At 40.6% G+C, this 22922-nt stretch overlaps 1 protein-coding gene across 7 annotated transcripts in view; it reads right to left on the bottom strand.

Moving 5' to 3' along the window:
• msi2b (musashi RNA-binding protein 2b) overlaps positions 1-22922 on the bottom strand; it is a 299604-nt gene that overhangs the window by 37681 nt on the left and 239001 nt on the right. For 3 of the 7 annotated variants that reach the window (XM_073817253.1, XM_073817254.1, XM_073817257.1), the window contains exons 10-11: positions 18410-18484; positions 1607-1729 (exon numbers count right to left, since the gene is read on the bottom strand). In XM_073817253.1, the coding sequence (XP_073673354.1) occupies positions 1607-1729; positions 18410-18484 (198 nt within the window). The remainder of the gene's footprint in view (positions 1-1606; positions 1730-18409; positions 18485-22922) is intronic. The other 4 variants (XM_073817255.1, XM_073817258.1, XM_073817256.1 and 1 more) reach the window with 2 other exon arrangements.

Here is a 22922-nt window from a genome sequence, read left to right as displayed (position 1 = left end):
ACAAAGTTTGTCCGAATGACAGAGGAAGGCATTAACGACCAACGATTAAATGTGAGAACTAACAAACCAAGAGAAATGAAAAGGCTCATTCGTGTAAGTCAGTGTGCAATAGTGTTTGTGTGTGGGGAAGGGGGTTACCGAAACAAATACAGCAGCTATGGTAAAGTACAAATGGCTGTGCGAGCGGAAGCCGGCCCCTGTGCCCTGATCTGTTACCAGTTTCGCCAATAGTAATACTGATGTTAACTAAATTAAGAAAATGGGGGGAAAACAGGGCTCTACGCTTACTTTTATTTTTAGGAGCACAGTCAAAAATTCAGGAGCACCTTCTAATAAAAAAGTGTAAAGTGATTTACAGGGGAATTTTGTTTTTACCTTTGTAATGGCTTTATTAATTTGTGCATTTTTTATTAATTTATTAAAAGGGTCATCTTTTATGTCAGTTTTTTTTTATTATATTTTTAAGCTGTTTAAAATTTAAGTCAAACAACAGAATAAGAATATGAATAAGTTACCAATCAAATAAAATCAGTATTAACAATATTAATTTGTACTACAGAGGTGGCACAGAAGAACACAAAAGTGGCTAGTGTAGTATTTTCTTATGTTTAATGAGGCTTCAAATTCACAAACTCATGTTGAGATTTATGTTAAAAAAATGTTTAATACATACATACATATCAAATGATTTAAATAACTTAAAAGATACTTTAAAAATGAAACTAAATCTGCCAGTAGGTGGCGGCAAGTCACTGATTTAATTACTGAATCATATCATTCTGTTGATTCGTTTGAACGGCTGATTCATTCAGGAGTAAAGCAAGTGACTGTCTTTATGAATGGGAAATCGAATCATTGACTCACTAGATTAGTTTAAAAGTGCAAGTTTATTCATAAACGAAACAACGCTTCGTTGTTTCTCTTTTTAGACTATTTTTGACAACAAAATAGAGCAAAATCAGGCAATAGTGTTATAGTCAGACAATGTAAGTCGCTTAATATTAACTTCTTGTTTATTTAACTGTTGTATCAAATCAATATCTCATTTACAAACTCCTTTAAAAATCATTAAAAGCTGTCACTCATCTTAGTTCACATCACAATCTCACAAAGTTCCATTATAATCAACGAAGCTCTCTACACTGCATGATGAATCTCTTATTCAAACTCTCTCTACACTTTGTTTATAAAAGGATTTGTGAGAAATGTTTGTGATACATTACTCAATGTTACAAAAACACGTAGAAACTTTTGAAGCTCCCCTCAGCGCAAAAACAAATGGTGCTCCTAAATATTTTTTCATAGTCGCACGCAGTAGTTTTCAGTCGCAAATGCGACTGAAATAGTCGCACTTTAGAGCCCTGGAAAAGCTGGTCTCAGACCATCGGCTAGTGGGGCGACTTCTGCCAGTGCCATAAATCACATCTACAACTGGAAAGGAGGGGAAATCAGGCAGGAGCCTTGAGTCCTGTCCTTTCCTTCTAACTACAGGCTGTGTGTATGTGTGAGTGTACATGTGTGTGTGAGAGAGAGGACAGAGGCGGCTAGAGTTAAGAGCAGCATGGAGAGAGCAGCAGTCACACAGATCTACGGCCAGAGCGTTTACCTGGCCCTGTGCTCTGAGGGTATGCTGCGTAGCCGCCTCTTCCACGGGCCCCCCTACCTGAGCCGCGCGCTGCCGCCACTGCTGCCGCCGCTGCTACTGGACCGTACGCTGTTGCCGGGAAGCCTGTGCGAGGGGAGTGGGGTCAGAGAAAGGATGGGGTTGAGGAAATTGGAGGAGAAGGATGAGAGGACAACAGGATGGAAAATAAGAGGAGAGGAACAGAGCAGGAAAAGAGAGCAGAGAAGGAATGAGAGGAGCAGAGAGTAAAAAACAGGGAACAGGGTGTAAAATGGGGAATAGAAGATAAGAGGGCAAAAAGTGAGGAATTAGAGGAGAGAGAGAAACAAGGGATGGAAAAAAGCAGAGATGAGAACAAAAATAGGCAACAGGGCAGGAAAGGAAGTAGCAGAAGTAATAAATGGAGGGGAAAATGTGGAAAGGAGAGGAAAAACAGGGAACAGGACAGGTGGAAAATGTGCATTAGCAAAAGGACGAAAGGAGAGCAAAAAATGTAGAATGTATGAGAGGAGAAGATAAGAAGTAAGCATAGGCAAACAGACAGAAGAGGAGGAAAGAACAGGGTGGAGGAAGGGAGGAGAGGAGAGGGAAAAATGAGAGGAGAGGATAAATTAGAAAAAAAGCAGGATCAAGCTACCTCACAACATTACTGACTCATAAAGTAGCTGCAGTGTCTGTGCAGGTTCTGCAAACTGCCGTAATGCACTGTGTGCTGTGGGCGTCTTCAGAGTGTGGAGGAGACTGCAGTGGCCCTAATGCACTCTGGGTATTTCTGCATGGGTGACCACGCTGCTCTTTAGCTTATCTGTTTGGAGCACACAGCGGGAAGGCCACGGCCGAGCATCAGGCTTTCGGATATGCTACTGAGCTTGTGCGGTCAAGTTACTGCGATAAACTAATTAGATTTCGACTATCATGTGAGATGCAAAGGGACTAGACTTCTTTTAATGGCGGATATATACCACTGCAGTACACAGTAATTCAATGGCTGCATTACTAAGTGTATAAAAGGTCTTACAAATAAATTAAATTAAAAAAAAGTGACCCTGGACCACAAAACCAGTCATAAGCATCTGAAAGTTGAATTAATAAGCTTTAGGATAGAGCAATATTTGGCCGAGATGCAACTATTTGAAAATCTGGAATCTGAGGGTGCAAAAAAATCTAAATATTAAGCAAATTGACTTTAAAGTTATCTAAATGACGTTCTTAACAATGCATATTACTAATCACAAATTAAGTTTTGATATATTTACAGTAGGAAATTTACAAAATATCTTTACTTAATATCCTTTTTGGCATAAAAGAAAAATTAATATTTTTGACCCATACAATGTATTTTGGATATTTCTGCAAACATACCCATGCTACTTAAAACTGGTTTTGTGGTTCAGGGCAAGTGTGCAGAACGAGTCCTGAAAAGTGAAGCCAAAACATTTCGATCGCCCCCCGGTGGATGGCTGCAGTATAGGTCATAAACCCCGCCCTCTCCATGTAATCTAATGGGATGTGAGCCAAACTAAATAATCGAATTACACTTCAAATAATTTTTTTCCAAAGATGGTTTCCATCATGTGAGGTAGTTCTTATAATGCTGATTCATGTTCAGGAGTTCGTTGTTCTAATAAGTTCGCTTTTAGGTAGTTATTTGATGCTATAAAAACGGGGTGTGGTGTCATGATTGTGATCTTGCGATTGGGTCTGCGGGAGTTTGGGCGGGATTTTCATACAGCAGCTCTGCCTCACGACACTACTGCGCAGACTCTGGCTCCAAACGAACCTCTACTGCGCAGAATCTGGCTCCAAATGACGTCATTTCCCTCAAGATGGCAGCGGCCATATTAAGATGAATTGGCTTCACTTTTCTATATGGAATGAAGCGGAGATGCGTCGTCCATCTTTTTTACAGTCTATGGTTCAGGGTCACAAAGTGTCAAAATATGGCATTCCGACGAAGGCATTTTTGTTTTGAGCATTACAACACACACCAAACACCCATTCATGAAGCAAATGAGAATTTTCCACTCATGCAGCTCCATCTTCCATAGCACCTCACAAATCACAAATTCACGGTATAACGAGAGCTGAAAAGAGACACGAGACCAGGGGGCGAGTCAGAAACCGCAGAGAGAAATCCGGCAAGAGCCAGAAAGATGATCCAGCGCAACACTATAGGGTTAACTCCAACCATGACCGGCATCGGCAGCACAAAGGCGATATGGAAATGGCTCCACGCTCCCGACACTTTGTAGTCCACTTAAGTCACTTATCTCTGCGCTGCCGCTCATGTTTGGGCGGGAGAACGAGGGAGCGAGACAGAGACGGAGAGTCGTAAAGCCGAGCAGGCGAATCGTCCTCCGGTTTATGCCTTGAAACTCAATCAATCAGAAGGATAATTTGGTCTCCAGGCAGTGTGAACTGATGCTACAGCCACACCGGCTCTGGGTGCCGCACGGAGGCCGTGATTTGTGAGCGGGGCTGGATGAAAGTGTCTTCATCTCCTTCCCGGTTTAGTGGCTCTTTATGGTGTTATTACGAGATTAGGCATCAGGGATTAATTGCTCGCTTCCAAGTGCCCTTTAATTCACTTTAAGCGTGCGTTACACAGGGGAAGGGAACAGGTATGGCACGGCAGTAAGGGTGGGGATGCGATGCACGTGTGCGAAAGACTGTAGGCGAGTACAGTCCAAGATTCATGTTTACAAGACATTGGCTTAATGGTTTTATGCATGACTACCTTCCAATAACAACAACAGCTCTGTTCCAAAGCCTAGTGAGCTGCCTCATTGCCTAAATAGCGAACTGCCTTCTGAGGCTGCATTCTAATCATCATACAAACTCATAACTGACTGATTTGAAACGCTCTACATAGGCAAAAACTCATTTAGCAACACCAATTCACAATTGATTCCAATAGTTTGATGTTAGCATGTTAGCTAAGCTAATGGCATTAGCTTACTAGATTTTGAGCACTACTGTACACGGAAAGAACATGTCTTCTGTATTTGTGTATGTGGTTGAGAAAGAGAGCTAGAACGCGAGAGCACGAGTGTGTGTGTGTGTGTGTGTGGTGAAATGCCCACGTGTGCATGTCAAAGAGACAGAGAACCACTCAGCTTGCTCAAATCTGCAGTGTTCAAACATCATAATTAAATATTATCATTTTAGTGAACAATGAAGGACATCCACTCAAACGCTTCGTCAAAGTCATTATTATAATATAAATATAATTATAGAGCAGCTCTCTAATTAAAACACACATCTTTGGCTGCAGCGGTCCGTTCATGATTGAAAGCCAATAGACAATAAGTGGGTGACACTGGCAGATGGTTGGGTTCACATAGAAGGATGGATGGTAATTAGCCCTGTCTCTTACGGGTTCCCTCCTATTCTTCAGCACAGACGCCCTCCAAACCCTCATATTAGTGGCCTTAATAACCTTTCATGTGCTGCTAATGCCTAATCAAAAAGGAGTCTTTAGGACAAGATTAGCTGTAGAATTGAACAATGGGAATGAGCGCTTAACATCCAGATAAATGAAAGTAGAGCCTATATAGCAGCGAGTGTTAAATATTTCAGCAAACAATGGATTTTCTAGCGCCTGCCGAATGACGATTCTTATTTGAAATGAAACAGTTGCTCCCAGTTAAGAGCGGCACCGTCGCCTTTGACAATGTGTTTTCACAGCATTTCTGAAAGAACATCCAGAAACGCTGGATATGCTGCATGTATGAGACAACCTGACAATCACAATGCAAATACATTAAGACAGATGTCTATGTGTGAAATATGTGGAGCTTTACACCAATTATAAACAGCGCTGAGTAACATGGTACAATTAATGCACATCTTGTAATTAAAAGGATTTTATGAAAAATATACTACATTTGAAAAATCTGGGGTTTGCAAGATTTATTTTAATTTTTTAAAAGACATTTCTTATGCTCTGCAAGATTGCTTTTATTTGAGCAAAAGGAAAAAAAAGGAATATTATGAAACATTTTTTATAATTATACTACTTTTAGGATTCTTTGATAAATAGAAGAGCACTTGCTCTTATAATACTTGCTAGACAAAAGTATTATATAAAAAATTTATGAACAAATTAGTGCTGTCAAATGATTAATTGTGATTAATCATATCCAAAATAAACGTTTTTGTTTAGATAATATGTGTGTGTATTGTATGGAAGCCCATTTTCACTACTAATAAAAAAAAAGAAAAAAATAAAGTCAGAATTGTGAGATATAAACTCGCAATTCTGTGAACATATCAAGTCTTTTTTCTCTCCCCAGAACTGGACTTTATAACTCGCAATTGCGAGTTTATTTTTCACAATTCTGAAGAAAAGTCAGAATTGAGAGATACAAAATCACAATTGCGAGAAAAAAGTCAGAATTGGCAGATACAAAGTCACAACTGCGAGAAAAAAAAGTCAGAATTATGAGTTTATATCTCGCAATTCTGACTTCATTTCTCACAATCATGTGTTTATATCCCACAATTCTGACTTTATATCCCACAATTCTAACTTTATATCTCACAGTTCTGAGAAAAAAGTCAGAATTGCGTCATAAACTTTTTTTTCTCAGAACTGCGAGAAAAAAGGTTAGAATTGTGAGATAAGTTGCAATTACCTTTTTTATTTTTTATTTAGTGGTTTATTTAGTTTTATTTTAGGAAACGGGCTTCCATAGTATTGTGTAAATTTTTTATGTATATATAAATACACACACATGCATGTTTATAAGAAAAATATGCCATGTATATATATGTTAGAAATATTTCTATATAATATCAATTACACAAATATACATATATACATGTAAATATTTTCAAAATATACGGTATGTGTGTATATTTATATATACATAATAATATACACAGTATACACACATTATGTAAACGAAAACTTATATTTTTGGATGAAACAGCACACAAACAGTTCTGTGCATGAGAGACTCTTATGTTAGCAAGTTGCTAAGCTACACATGATACTCTAACAAGCATACAAAAATCACAGCGCAAACAAACCAATCAGTATTATTATTGTAATCAAAATAAACTTTTTCTGATCAATAATTGTCAGGTAACTACTTATAAAGCATAAAGTGTGACTAAAGATTCACCCCAAAGTAATTTATTCACTCTCATGTGGTTTTGTACCCCAATAACATTCAAAATATCTTTTCTATGGTCTTAGGAAGAACGTACATCACACAGGTTTGGGATGACAGAAAGGGGAGCAAATGATGTCAGAGTTGTTTACATTTTAGGCAAACTTTGCTAGTTAATTCCGCAACGTCAAATCGAGGGACTTTTGGTCTCATCTAAGAGGCTGCATTTCACTTCCTGTAAATATTAGTTTTAGTCCCACTTATCAGCCTCTTCAAAACAAAACTGGCTCTTGACACGAGTAAAACATCTCTCAGACAATGGTAAACACGCACCCTGCTGCGTCCCGTCAATACCGCCGTTAATTGTGGTGCTGCTGAACTCTGCTTTTTTTTCTGAGCGGGCACCTCTCCACCCCACATTCATTCGGCTGATGTCAATATTATATGCCGATGCCTGTGTGCTAGAGATCTAGAAAGTTCTGGAAACAAATTACCTACTCAGAAACTTCAAATTAGGAAGGTTAATTCACATATCTCTCCGCTGCTTTGTTCCTTAAGAGGGTCGGCAGGGCGAGGGAGGCGGGGGGCTTGGGGTGGAGGGGTGAGTGTTATCCCCCAGGAACAGCTTGGCAGAATCAAATCAATTTCATGGCCTCTCTATTACCGAGGACATAATGCCAATATTTAGCTTTCCACTTTTACCCATTTTTCCAGCCTGTTTGCTCTGTCAGTGGCCGTGCTCGGCTGGGCCGGACTGGCCTGGAGGAGGGACAAGGACACATCTGTTCCACCCCGGAGCCCTGGAGGAGATGCCGTCCTCACTCGTCCCCTCTCTCTCTCTCTCCCACGCCATTTCCTCCTGCTGTCCCCTCACTTCTCTCTTTTCTCTGCTGAACTCCTGAAGTCTTCTCGGTACATTTTATGAATGCGCAGTTTTTATGTTACGATCGCTAATGCCTGTTTGTTCTTGCCAGCAGTCCTCTGGAGACGCTCCAGTTTGGACCGCGCTCCGTTTGTTTTCTTTGCTGAATCTGAGTGATAGACATTAAATAATTAGACACGGTCGATCATGATTTTAAGTCATAATGGCCATTAAATGAGATTAGTGGGGCTGCTAACATTAAAACAGAAATGGCAATACATCTGATGAATTTGATATTGAATGTATCAGAACATCATTTAAACCGCTGATGAAAATGGATCAAAGAACAGCAACCGTGCCCTTGCTTTTCAACCACACTCAAAAAGCGCTATTAGTTGATGTAGCCATTATAAAAGGCATTCAAGAGAGAAACGAATTAGAAATGCGAGTGCTAAAATGAGCATCTTAGGAAAAAAGGTGGATAAAAGAAAAGAGCAATCTCGCAGACCATCTTTTCATCCGGCAAACGAGAGGTGAGTCATGCTTCTCTAGTAGAAGCCCTTGACTTGTATTACTTTCAAAAGGGCCTTTCTGCAGAGCTATCAAAGACTGCCGGGAGCTTGGGCAATGAGGCTTCCAAATGCACGAGCCTTAGTGGCATTCGCCGGCAGAGAACTCCTCCGTATTACGCCCTCCTGCTCACATCTTCGGCTAATGAGGGTGCTGACGGTGAAGGAGACACGAGACGTGGCGCTGCTCTGGAGCCTGTGGCTTTGGGAATTACAGGTGTGAGAATCGTGGGTCAATGCTGGCTGCTGGGGTTCAGCCGCTTGTGGCGGAGAGGTGTGAATTTAGCTGTGATTATTTCGATGAGGCGAGCGCAGCCACCGTTTACCACATTCAATGTGGTTACAGAACAATTACACTGCTGTCATCCAGGAGCAAAAGCGCTGAAACAAAAGCTGATTTGAACACAGTTTATGGACATGAACGTTTTGGTAAGTAAAAAAAAAAAAAAAAATCCCATAGCACACCACTAAGCACTATAAAAAAAATAGAAAGGGGGAAACTTTTTTTTTTTAACAATAATTTTGGACTTTTTTTAATACTTACAGTGGTGGCCAATATTATTTGAACACTAGAATTTTCACCAGCTAAAAAATGGTTTTAAGTCAGTTATTTCTTTTGCTGTAGTGCGTCAGTAGGAAATTCATTCATTCATTTTGCCATTATTTGTAATATCCCAGTGAGTTTTTGTTTCTAAATCCAGAAGAACTGTGGCAACATCTCCAAGATGTTTCAAGAAACCTACCTGCAAAGCTACAGTACTGTAGCTAAAAGTTTTAGGCACTTAGGTAGGTAAAATGAGTACGCTGAAAAACAATGTCATAAATAGATGCACTTGCACATAGATTTTTAGATAGCTTTGCAGGTAGGTCTCTTGAAGCATCTTGGAGACATTGCCACAGTTCTTCTGGATTTATTCTGTCTCAGTTTGTTCTGTTTCTTCATGTAATTCCAGACAGACTGGATGATGATGAGATCAGATCCCTGTGTGGAGCACTGGCTATTGTACAAATCTTGTACAAACTTAAATCTCACTGGATTATTACAATTAATGACAAAATAAATGTTTGGAAATGTAAACTGATATTTCCTATCTACACACTACAGCAAAAGAGAAATAACTGACCTAAAACCATTTTTAGCTGGTGAAAATAATAGTGTTCTAATCATTTTGGCCAACACTGTAACATTTTTTTGAAAAACATGCTCAAATGGAGTTAACAAGGTTTTTATGAATCGCATTACGTTTTCATCAATTTACAGGTTATAAAGTTTATTTTACCTATATATGGGTGTTTAGTTTTTCTTGTGTTTAATACATTTGGCCAAATTCTCATTATATAAAAAATTAACCACTATGCACAAGATATTTAAGATGTACAAAAGTATATTGGCTACAACTAGATGGCAAATGCTAAGAGTCTTCCCGCATTTCAAAAACACAAAAACATTAGCTGTTAAGACAGTGTTTCTTGAGTAAAGAAAACACTACTTATTTAAACATCAATTACCCTTGCACTTTATTCTGAATGGAGGCGGGATGGGGTTATGAGGTTTGACTGACAATTTGAGGATCCAATGGCGTTGCGAGGTTTAGTTACAAGCTCTTTTGATTGCTTTTTTTAAATTGGTTAAATATTTGTAAAACCCACAGACAAACATAACTATGACCAATAGCACTGGTTTAAAATAATAATAACCAATTGAAATAGAAAAAGGAAGGCTGGCTCTTGGCACTGGCCCTGTTATCGAGAACCAGTTCCATTTTAGAACCGGTTTCAAATTTCCAAGAAGCGGCTATTCGATTTCGCTATTGTTTAATGATTTCTGCATTCGCTTTTTAATGTGATTTTAAATTATTTAAGCACAGGAAGGGAAAGAACTTGCTCACTGTTTGTTTGTCTGATTTTCAGGGCACACATCTGAAGTGTGAGCACAGAAAACATCGGTCATTGTGCAGATTTCCAGCCTGTTTGTTCTCGAACCGTTCCCTGCATTTCCACTGCAGAAAAGGTTGTTCCGGGCCAGAATTGATTTCTGTTTCACATTTACCGACCTATATACACAAAAATAAGCCAGTAGGTTATATCATCATGAACACAGCTGTTTTTTTTGTCTTGAATGTAAAGCGTTTTGAAAAAAAAAATTGTAACAGTACTTTTAGATCCACGTACATTCTGTGTTAAAGAGACAGCAGCCTAATAATCGTTCTGCCTGTCATTAATGTTACTCAAAGAACAAAGATCACTGATCTTGACCGAATATCTAACTTTACCAAACCCAACACTAGACTTGGGCTTAGGCTCTTCTGAAGCCTAGCTACTCTATAGAACGCTCTTGCAACCATGTTAAACATCACAGTAACCGCCTAGGTTAACCACACAGGACAAACTTTGCGAGTACATAGGAACCAACTAGAAAACCCCTAAAATTCACTGTGAGCATAATATAATATGCCATTAAATAATAACATTGCATTATTTATCTCCATTCTAAAAAGTGTGAGAATGTACCATGATCCACTCATGATCGGAGGTTAAATACACAAGCAATGTTTTCATTGATCCGAGAAGCACATTAAGGGGGAAAACACTGGAATATATGAACGGCCACAGGGAGCATCACATACAAGGTGTGAAGCTGTGTCTGACTAATAGTGCATCTTATAGAGCAATTTCTGAAGGCAGAAGGCATGACCAGATTTCTCTAGTACATCCATCATCTCAGGCCTGTATAAAATAGGCCAGGAGGGCTTTCTGAATAGCATCACAAAACAGCAGTACGGCTGGGTGCCATACATCACAAAAGATATCAAATCATGTGAAATCAGCAAAAGATATATAACAAAAGCTTGGCTAGTTCTTTCAATTTTGCATACAAAAAGTAATCTTACCTGGTTTACATATTATGCTTAATCTACACAAAGCGCAGCACTCTGAGTGGGAAAATGGGGGATGGAGGGGTTGGAGAAAGACGAACGTAACTGTACCCAGGGGAAGAAGCTGCGCCAAGGGAGGCAGTTCAGAGAAGACGCCACTTTACACGAGGCAATAAAACCTACAACCACTCAAAAGAGAGACATTTTTCAAAGCGGTAATGAGCAGCAAAGAAAAATACATATCAGTTCTGGTGCACAGAGCAAATAGAGTAAAAGAACAGCCTGACACCGCTGCATAAATATTACTGGTAAGGCTTTAGCTAAGTTACCGCCTAAGAATACAACAGGGAACGTACAGGCCGGTGTCACAGCTCTGAATGTCGTATTGATGTATGTCCAGCGAGGAAACCAGCCCATTAGTTAAATACAGAAATGTGTAATGCCATGTGCTCGGCAAACAGGATCTTAATTCAGGATCTAAAGTTCAACTCCAGATGAGAAAGGAAGATCAAAAGGGTGAGCGACGCAAGAGCGGTGAACTTTGTCACTCCGCTGAAGATCACGACATCTGGGATTTGAAAGATCCGGATCTGGTCGGCCTGCTAATGTCAGAACCTGCCGAGACATCAGCAAGACCTCATACGGCTAGAGCAAACCAGCCTACCTCCCCCGCGGCTTCCCGGCCCCCTGGATTCAGGTCCAATCACTGCCATCAGCATGAGCACATATAATGAGACTGCAGCCCAGGGACAGGTCTCCTCTACTGGCTGCCTGACGCCCTACTTTGCAGTCTGCCGCCTCCTTGATGAGGGCAATTACTGGCCAGACAAATACTATATCTCTGGTAGAGGGGCACAGGGATTAATCCAGCAGGGGCAGGCAAAGTCACCCTCTCATCAGGCCAGATTCTTTAAGAAGCTCATCTGAGGGCACTGGACGTCTCGTTGATGAGTATGAAAGAGGGGGCTGATCTGCGGTTGTACGACAGGCTAAAATGGCAGGGGGCTGATGCTAATCTAATTATATAGTAATATACATCTAACCATATACATTTTTAAGACTGTGCTGAAGATTTTAGAATTCACTAGCGCTCGTAAGGCAGCATAAGAGCAGAGCTAAAGTGCAAAAATGATCTGGCCAGAGGAATAGGAGACGGCGAGAAGTGGCCCCAGCTGACATGTCAGAAAGAGGCTATTAGCTGAAGCAGGCAAGCCAAGAAGTGCATCATGGCTGACAATTAGATTTTGAAATGCTCTTTCATTCTTGGGATACTTTCAAACTTTAATTTTAAAATTCTTAGTGTAAAGTTTATAAAAATGCAATCTAGAAAGAAAAGTTTGACTGGAGTAAACACATACTTTACCAGACAGGATGCAACAAGTTTAATGCAAACAGTTTGTGCATACTTCAAGTGAAACTTCTGCATAGCAATTTTTTTAAAATTAAATTAAATTAAATTAAATTAAAAAACACAATCAATTCCAGCATAAAAATAAACCAAAATGTATTGATAAATAAAATAAACAATAAAATATCCAAAATAAAAACACAATACCATGTAATAAAAATAAAATAAAATGATGTAATAAAAAAATAAATAATAAAACCATAAATAAACTAAATAATAATAATAATTAAAAAATAATAATAAAATCCACTGTGTAAAGTTTTTGGACACCCAAGAAAAGAAAGAAAAGGTAAATTAAAAAAAAAAAAAAAAAAAACATAATAAAAGAAAAATAAACTCACAATATAACAGCAATATAAAAAAACACAATATATCACAACATAAAATAAGTATATAAACAAACCAAAATGTACTGATAAATAAAATGATAAAAATAAACAACATAAAATATCCTAAATAAAAACAACCAATACCATGTAATGAAATAGAAAACTAAATAAAATAATAAATAAACAAAAAAATAAAATAAAACAAAAACAACAACAAAAACAAACAAATAAAATAAAATAAACTGTGTAAAGCAGGATTTTGGACACCCAAGAAAATAAGTAAAAAATTAAAAGAAAAATAAGTAAAAACAAAATAAAAGAAAAATAAATAAACAAAGTAAATTAAATTAAATAATTAAAAAAAACAGTGTAAAGCAGGATTTTGGACATCCAAGAAATGAAGGAAAAAGTAAACAAACAAAAAAGTAAAATTAAAAAACACAATATAAAATAAAATAATGAACAATATAAAATATACACAACAAAAACACCTATATATGTATAAAATATAATAACCATATAATAAAATAAAACAATAAATAAATAAAATGTAAAAATAACATAAAATAAAATCCATTGTGTAAAGCAGGATTTTGGACACCCAAGAAAAAAAGAAAAAAAGAAAACGAAGCAAATTACGTCTATCTTGTCGTTTGACAGATTAAGTAATACAAAAAAACACTGCATCTGTAAATGTGTATCTGTAGCTTGATCATCTAATCTTTTAATTAACCATGTCAAGCAATGAGCTACAGGACACCAAATACTGAAACTGCCTGTCCACAGTGAAATCTGACCGGTTCCCTCTTCACTTAACTGTATATTAACCATCAAATACGCTGTGATCGCGCTGTCATGTGACATTTCGCAGCGCTTTCCTACAGGCAAAAGAAGCTGCTCCATTCAGAGCAGTGTCTGAGTTGTGGATCTGATACAAGCTGATAATTAAACCCGTACTGGTTAAACCGCCTCTGCAGTGCAGAGCGGGATATGACAGGGATTCAGCCTGACTGTGGGGAACAGCAGATGAGTCATCAGCGTGATTACCGCAGGCAGGGCGCATGAGACAGGCTGTCTAATCTATCGCTACGAGACGACCTCCAAAATGACCTCTGCCACCGCGCACGCCGCTCACTCCGTAAACACGCACAACATCTGCCCGCCGCAGCCCACGTCAGTCAAGAATCACCCCTAAATGAAGCAGCGTGTCCAGCTCAGCGGTCCCCGTTTTAAGCACGTAACGTGGCGAATGTGTTTGCCTCGTGCCTACTGAGTTAATAAGCAGCCTTATCAATTAGAGCTAATTTGGGTGAAGAGCTGAATGGGGTAGCGCAGCTGCAGGAGACTTCACTGTTGCCTATTCATCCGCTCGCTCTCTCTCACTCACTCACTTTTTCTCCTCTTTTTATGATCCTCTCCTCACAATGGGTCAAAGAGAAGAAATAGTGCCGCTTTCCTTAAGTCTGTAGGTGCTGCCAAGCTCAGTGGGGCAGGGCTCATATCATGTCTTCCCTCAGCAAGTGCCACTCGCGCATTCTTTCCGTCATCTCCCAATTTCCTCTCCTCCCTTGCCTCTCTGGTCAGCCAAAGCGGCATCTTTATTTGTTTGTTTGCACTCCAATATCCTGCGAGCCCGGTCGTGTTATCTGTACGACGAAGCCGGCAGAGGGCTGCGCCGTGGAGAATGGAGAGGAGCCCCGTGCCTGACAGCCTCCGTGTTTGCATAACTGATTGGGCCCTAATCAAAAGTGAAGCATCAATTCCAGCTCTCCCTGTTCTTCCTCCTGAGGAGAACCGAGGGACAAATGGAGGAATGAGAGCTAAAGGATGGTGTTCGAACACGCTGTTCGTTCCGACTGGGCCGAGAGGGGCGGTGACCTTGACGTCGGAACATCCTTCAGCTTTCATCAACACCAGCCGCGTCAAATGCCAGAAATCGTGGCGGAACGGAGACGGGGAGAGATGATTCGCCACTTGGAAAACCAAAAGCGGTGGGTGAGATCAAACAGAGGAAATAAAACACAGAACAACAACAGGGTCGCACTGTAAAATTATCCACCTCTACTTGCACCCCTCTGGATCAATGCAGCCTTAATCTACAGACTTACGGCAAAATGAGAAGATCTTCTCTCACAGCTTGGGGAAAGCCCGATGGATCCACAGGCTTGCTGGAGAGACGCTGAGCTTTAGATGTGTTTCTCGTGGATTTATAGCTGCTGAAACACCCTTCTCGGTCTCATAAAAATGAGAAGAACAATGTGTGTGCGCGTGTGTCCTGGCAAAGGGGGAGATAACAGTGAAGGTGGCCTGATCCTGTCAGCTGTTTCTTATCTTATCTACCAGAGGACATGCTAGTATGAAAATGACAATAGCAGCAACACTTGCTAAGAAACTCTGCCATAGCGCTATTGGTTGTTTATGCCTGTATGTCTTTGGGGCGAAGAAAACAGTAAATCCATCCGTGATCAAAGCCGTTCCCTGAGGAGGACTAGAAAGGTACAAACAGCGTATATCGATCATACACACATACAGTAGTGTAGCATTACACGACAGCAATTTATAGTTCTTGTTTTCATTAAAAATCGGTAACTTGCATACATGCATGGCTTTGGAGAAAACACGCGCGTGCCATCCCCTGTGACCTGTTACAAATCCAGTCACCTGTGCGGATTACAAGAAGTGCCTTTGAAAAAAAAATTACCTTCTCTCTTTTCAACAGTCAATTTTTAACCTTCGCTGCCGCCGAGCTTATAGTAAATCCCAGGTGCTACGAGCAGTCTGGAAAAAAAGCTTTTTCACCCTATATGTTCAACACCAAGGTCATTGACAACATGTGAAATGGAAGCGCGAGGGGACCCTTTTGGAGTGGCACTGGGCAGATCATTTTACAAGAAAAGCCAGGGGATTAAATGAGCGGAGAGAAAAAAAAGGCCCCTTTTTGCAGTAGAACTGCAGTTTAAGTCGAGCGGTTTGCAGCCTATTTTCTAGTGAGTCATATGCCAGCAAGACCTTCAGCTCTATATCCAGGGTCAATATCACTAAAAATATGCATTCGATACACTCGATTGCTTTTCAGCTTACGTTATGAGGCTTTTGGCATGGGCGGACCTGAATGTGTTTATTCGTCCGGTTATTTTTAGCATCAGGTGGGAGTTTAGAGTTTCGATATAGGCCTACACATATATTTCTACGTTGCTAACATGGCGCTGGGCTGAGACTTCTTGCTGAGGAGAGTGAGCCCACAATGATGTTTTAATCCGTCTAACCGGGCTTAGTCACAGCAGCTCTTCCTCAAGCGCTTGCCAATTTACACTTCCTCATTATCTATTACTCTCGTCCCCTCACCCTCACCCCGCTTCGTTTATTTATCTAAGTCGCCACTGGAATACTGCGGTTAGTTTGGAACGCCTGTACAGATTGTTTGAGGTTTATTTGTGCGCTGGCATCAAAGGGGAAGACGGCTAAGTGTTCTCGATGCGACAAACAGCCACCTTTACGCTTAACAGCCATGTCAACAGAAGAATTTCATCGCCAGTGAGGGCCTCTGAGCGACTGACAAACATGAAAAATTTATGCACATAAATAAGGTTGCAACCCCTCTTGAAGATGCTCTGATTGCACAGAGATGAGGGAGGCTATGTACACAGCTACATACGTACAGCTGAGGATCAATTGCATAAACACAATGGCGTTTTGAAATTGTCAAGAGCTGTTTATGACGAACATATTCATATGAAGTTTCTATAATTCTAAAATTATTCCATGCATAATTTTTACATTAATGCAAAGCATTACATAGCAGATAAATCTACATGGACTAGTGCTGTGCTTGCTGTCTAAACTGGTCTGCTCTGTCATTTCTGTCATTAATTACACATCCTCATGTTGTTCCAAACCCATAAAATTTTGTTTATCTTCGTCCCAGAAAGGTAGTAAGGACATTGTTAAAATAATTGGTAAATATAGTTATTTCTGTTTTCTTTGTGCACAAAAAGTATTCTCGTAGCTTCATAACATTATGGTTGAACCACTGGTGTCGGATTTCATAAAAAATATCTTAATTTGTGTTCTGAAGAAGAACGAAGGTCTTATAGGTTTGGAACATGAGTGTGAGTAATTAATGACAGAATTTCCATTCTCTTTAACAGTTGGTCACGTTTGGAGAACAGTGTCATAAGTTTAGTTTCTATTGTACACTTTTTTTTTTTTCAAAAATATACACTACTAGTCAAAAGTTTTTGAACAGTAAGATTTTTAATGGTTTTTAAATCAGTCTCTTCTGCACACCAAGCCTGCATTTATTTGATCCAAAGTACAGTAAAAACATCTGAAAATTCAGAAATATATTTACTATTTAAAATAACGGTTTACTATTTGAAAACATATATTTTATATATATATTTTAAAATGTAATTTATTCCTGAGATCAAAGCTAAATTTTCAGCATCATTACTTCAGGGTCACATGATCCTTCAGAAATCATTCTGATATGCTGATTTGCTATTTAAGAAACATTTTTTTATTATTATTATTAACATCAATATTTAAAACAGTTGAGTAAATTAGAAATTAATACTTTTATTTAGCAAGGATGCTTTAAATTCAAAAGTGATGATAAAGACATTTAAGTTAATGTTATGTAATGGATTAATGGTGCTGAAAATTATGTTTTTAAGTCACAGGAATACATTACATTTTAAAATATATTCAAATAGAAAATGGTTATTTTGAATAGGAAAAATATTTCAAATTTTTACTGTTTTTGCTGTACTTTGGATCAAATAAAGGCAGGCTAGGTGAGCAGTAGAGATTCTTCAAAAAACTTAAAAAATCTTACTATTCAAAAACTTTTGACTGATAGTGTATGCTGTATGTTTTTAAACTTTTTAATTTGATCTGGCTTAGACCAGATAGTCCAGCTTAAACCTGCTAACCAGACTGGCTTAGACTATTGTTTTTCTTTTTTTCTAAGTAGAGATGCAAAAACATGTATCAGAAATCTGGTGCAATTAAAGTAGTACAGGGTAAACCGGTGAGCAGAACATCATACTAAAATATACTATGCACGTTTCGATTCTGTTTCGGACCATCAGGTTATCAAAGCTCAGTTCTGAGAAGTGAGCCGTGAAATAATAGAGCTGCTTTGCCGCATCACATTTATCCCAGACAAAAAAGACCTGTCTTTGTTTGGCCTAAAACCCTGCTGAGTCAAGATTTTGCCGATTTGCTGAATTGTAATGTATAGTCGAACTTATGAATTATATCTGTGAAAGAAGAGAAAATGAGATGCCCATGGGCTCGTTTGTAGCTCGCACGGGTTTTGAAAGCATCTCGTGTGGCGGTGTTATCTGTAAAGCTACAAGCATGTGGATGTGGGGCTTCTGCAGGGGGCTGAACATGGCAATATGTGTGTGTCTTTGTACATCAAGATGTATAACGTTTGAGCATGCGAATGTGTATTTAAGTATAAAGTGCCACGGCAAAGTTTTCAGCATGGGGCTCTAGCGAGAGGCGGGGACGGGTGCGTGTTGGTTTTTGTGAGTTTGCCGGTCAGCAGGGAGGCCATTACCAGACAGCAGCAGGAGAGAGAAGCACCATACAGAGCTTAACAAGATGGAACTTACCAGGGAATTGGTAGCTGTAGCTTGGGGCGAAACCAGTGTATCCTCGGCCATACGTTGCTACAATGTTTGGATAACCTGAGGGGAGAAAAGAAAATCCGGGGATGTGATAAACCGCTCAGACCGCCCAGAGCCTCCCTATCATGCCAATAAATCAGTATGCCATTTAAAATACACATACAAGCAAAACGCAAGTGAAAACGGCTCCTTTTTCCCCACATAACCACAGCCCTCCCCGCGAGGCTGCAATGTAACAGATTAGCTGGCTAGCGAACTTCACTTTGCAGTGATGAACAGCATAAACATCACAAGACACAATCTCGCTTCATTCCCTGGGGCTCATCCCTCTTTTTCCCCTCGCTGAGGGAACGGACATGTCTGCGGCTGTCATCTCTCTCTCCCTCCCTCCTCTTTTTCTCACCTCTCCACTGTCATTGATCGATAACCCTTCTTTTATAGCCCGGGCTAATCGATCATGAAGGACACGACAGCGCGAGACAATGGCAGGCTGATAGTTGTGGCAGGACATCACGGATTAAAGTCCCTCCGCGCCGCGCAGCCTCGGCCTCCTGCGCGCTAATACCGACAGGATGGCACGAATATGATTGAGCGATTGCAGAAGTCATTCGAAAGTGGAGCGAAACGCTGCAAAAGCGCACTAAGGCTGCAATCTGTTTTTTTCCCGCCTCTCGCCGTCTTTGCTGAGGCAGAACTTTTTAATGATGACGCTCGGGCGAGTGCGCTGGCTTCCCCTTGACTATTTTATTATCTGAGATACATCTTGTTTGGGAGTGCGGCGAAAACACGCCATCAGCAGCGTTTACAACACTGGAACGCATTCCTGCTCGTGCTGTTAAGAAAAAGTGGGATGCGACCCAACGCACATGCTCGAGTTGTCTCTCTGCCAGCATTGAGCGACGGGCTGCTGCGTGTCCCTCTTCACCAGGCTAGAGCCCAAAGACCCATTGTTCTTATTCTGTCACAATGGCTTATTACAGTGTGAGCCTAGACACTAATTATCTGGACGGCTTTCAAACAGAAGGAAAAACGTTTTCCAACGCACGCGAACGTATCAGCCATATTTTGGGAGCGAGCCGCTATAATCACATGGAAACAATATATATAGACTTTTTTTTTTGTTCTCCATGTTGTTCTCCATGAGCCCCGTTTCTTCCATCCCAAGCACACCTGAAAGATTCCGCTAACAGTTATTGGCTGTGCACAGCGCGAGCTTGCACCAAATGATCGCTAGTGGCTTATCCTTGGCTCTCGGCCACAAATGTGAGTTGGTGTTGGAGAGAATAAATATACTCCACCGCAAGTTAGGCTAGACATAACTCGGATCAATTCAGTTTGACATTGCAGAGGCAGACTGGTGGGAAGTAGTCTATGTGAAGATATTGATCCTGTCAAAGTTTCTTTGGTGAGGGTCAGCGCTATAGTAGAGGCTTAAAAGAAATAACGCGCTTTTATGAAGTTTTCTGTCGTTATTGACTGGTTCTGAAAGGAGGCTTTTGTGCCGCTTGCGGTAAATGCTATGTAAACCACAGAGTCAGTTTTAAAATCAAAGACCATTCTTGAGGAAAGTTCAATTCTGAGGGAATCAGGAAGAGGAGGAGGATGGGATAAAAGTATTAAATATACTACTGCCTGAAGTGTACAGAAAAAATGTTGCAAAACCAATTCTCCTTAAAGGTATACTGTAGTTCACTACTAATTTCTTTTTAAACGTTGGAAGAGATGATTTTTCATCCTTTCTGCTTCATAAGAAAATTCACCTTGTAATGTTTTCTCTGAACTACATGCTTAAACGTTCTGCAACTTGGCTCTTTTCAAGTGCTGTATCATATGTTTGCGAAGCCTTAATATCTGGGCTCCACCGTCTCTCTCGAGACTACAGCGGCTCTGTGTACTCTACTCTTAAGGAGGAGCAAATGCCAGACGCCCAGACTAAATATACATGACATGGGCTTTTCCTGTGACATTTAGAGAGATTACTTTAAATGTAGAGGGATGGGGCTCTGTTGACAGTAGGGGATTAACATACTGGTAGGGCCAACACCTATGGGAACAAAACGGCGAAGAGAGAAGTCAGCAGTGCTTTAAAGGGCCTACAACTTTTCAGTTTTCTGAACTCAACTTACCGGCCCTACATATTTGAATATATTATTTGCTAGGTCTAAACTCAGGTTGCTCTACGCAAATAACAAAGTATGGAAACAGTCTTAAAGTATACTGCAACACCCTCAACTTGAACCAAGAATGATGTCCTGCTGTTCACCAGTGAAGAGTCTTGCGTTTGTGAGAATAACAGGCAAACAAAAGTTGAACAAAAACATGTTTTATGCCACTTTTGGCTCAGCTAAACAAAAAAAAAAACAATCACGTAGGGCACCAATTTTTCCCAGAGACATTCCTCCACCTCCTCGTCAAAACTTTTCAGCTCAATTGTCAGAGCTAAATGGCTCTCCTCTGTGTTTAATGACCGAGCTAAGCCTCAACGTCGAGCGGTGGGCTCAACAAAAGGCCACACCATGAGACCAGCTCCAAAAGCACCAGACTGCCGTAGCTTTGACGTCCTATAACAAGTGGCAAGACTGCGTGTCGCAGTCACGGCCCCTCTGCGGGAGTCGAGACTGAGCCAGACGACGCTAAATGCAAGAGGGAGAAAGAGAGGTACCTGAGCCAGAGGAGAAGACTCATTAAGCCACGGCATCACCACAGCAGACACCTTGCGTCTCCCGGCAACGCTGTAAATAAAGACTGTCACTTAATCTGGCCTAGTGGCGACGGCCTCGCCCTCTTATTTGCGTTATTAATATGCATGCTAATGTGCCCATTTTATGGCTCAACAGTTTCGATTCACTGTAAAATCAATTATCCATCTGGTAAAGCTGCACTTTGCGCTGGCTGAGATGTGTATTAATTTTAGCAAACATACATGAGGCCCAGCACAATAAAGATAAATAGCTCGATTAGGTGTGGTAAACACCGTTGCTCAGAGCGGGGCTCTAATGAGATTTCGGCACATAAGGAATTGCGATTCCTTAAATAATGAGCCTTGTTGATTTTTGTATGCAAATTACCAAAAGGAATGTTTCGCTGTCCTGCTTTCCAATTTCATTTAGATAAGACGGTGTTGCGATTGAGTGAGCGCGACCCCTTTACCCGGCTCTCTGCTCCCACTGTCTCCGTCTTCCTCCCTTTCTGTTTGTTCAACACTGATCTGCTTTAAGCCCTAATAAGCTCATGACACCCACTTGCGGCGTAATTTCATCAACCTCAACTCGAGTCAACTTGAGCTGTTGGCACGGTGAAGCCGAATGATATCATACACTCCTAAAATGCTAGGGGGCGCCGGTTGTTGGTGTAAGGTTTAGACGTGTGGTTGCGTACAAACGGACAGATTCGCCCTCCTTTGAGGTCAGTTTGTTGAAATCATAGGTTCATAACTCAACATTACTTACATTTTCCTCTTCATTTAGCACTATAATGCAGAGCCCTGCTCTGGTGAGGGTCGGTTAGGGATTTGGTGGGGCTGGAAGCGGAGCTGGCTGAATATCAATAGCATATTTCATGCGGGCCCGGCGAGGATGCTTCATCAAGTCAAATTACGGGCAGGACGACCTCTCCTGCAGCTTCACCCATTAGCTGCCATTCGCATTCTGCACCAGGCATCAAACGATTTATTTGCTTCAGTTACTTTCAGCAGACGATCAATCTCACAGTAATTATCTCTTGTCACTGGAGTTGGTTGGTGAGGGGGGGGTGTAAGTTTGGGAGGGGGGAGCTAAGAGGCGGGTATTCTTGTCTGATTCTACGTTTCCTGTCCTCTTGACACACGTCAAATCTACAGAAAAACGTCAAGACAAGCTCTTGCCGGTGTCAGGATGACGGCTGTGGTGTTTGACGGGTTCCATCGCTCGTCTCTGTGATAGCACGCACATGTCGTATCCGTGAAGACTCTGAAGCGGAGCTCCCAGCAGAAATGGAGAGGAGTTTCAACTGGCATGGCAGTCGTAGAGCCGCTAGCAGAGCGTGGCGACGTTAACGCGAGCGCAGTGCCAGCATCGGAGCGCCGGTCCCAGTGCTCTCTCCGAGGAGCTCTTTCAATGGGCTGTTGCCTCTCCCTGTCTGCCTGTTCCAACATTATGATTTGGCATTTTGTTCTCTGAGTTTACAGTGATGCACTTGTTCCACGCCATCAAGCTCAGCATCTATGCTTAAAGCGTGAACAGACATATTTACGAGTATCATTCTGAAACGAACATTTGTCTCTGAGGTCAGCATGAGACAACATTTGCTCTAAAATCACATTCGGTGAGTAACTGGACCTTGACCCAGTGAACATGGAATTTCCTATCAGTGGGTCTCATTCACTAGTAAATACAGTTGAGGTCAAAAGTTTACATCCCCTTTCAGAGTCTGTAAAATGTTAATTTTACCAAAAAAAGAGGGATCATACAAAATGCATGTTATTGTTTATTTAGTACTAACCTGAATAAGATATTTCACA

This window comes from Garra rufa, chromosome 14 (genome assembly GCF_049309525.1).
Source record: "Garra rufa chromosome 14, GarRuf1.0, whole genome shotgun sequence".
NCBI classification, from domain to species: Eukaryota; Metazoa; Chordata; class Actinopteri; order Cypriniformes; family Cyprinidae; genus Garra; species Garra rufa.
The sequence above is the reverse complement of the archived record's forward strand: the minus strand, read 5'-3'. Positions and strand labels throughout refer to the sequence as shown.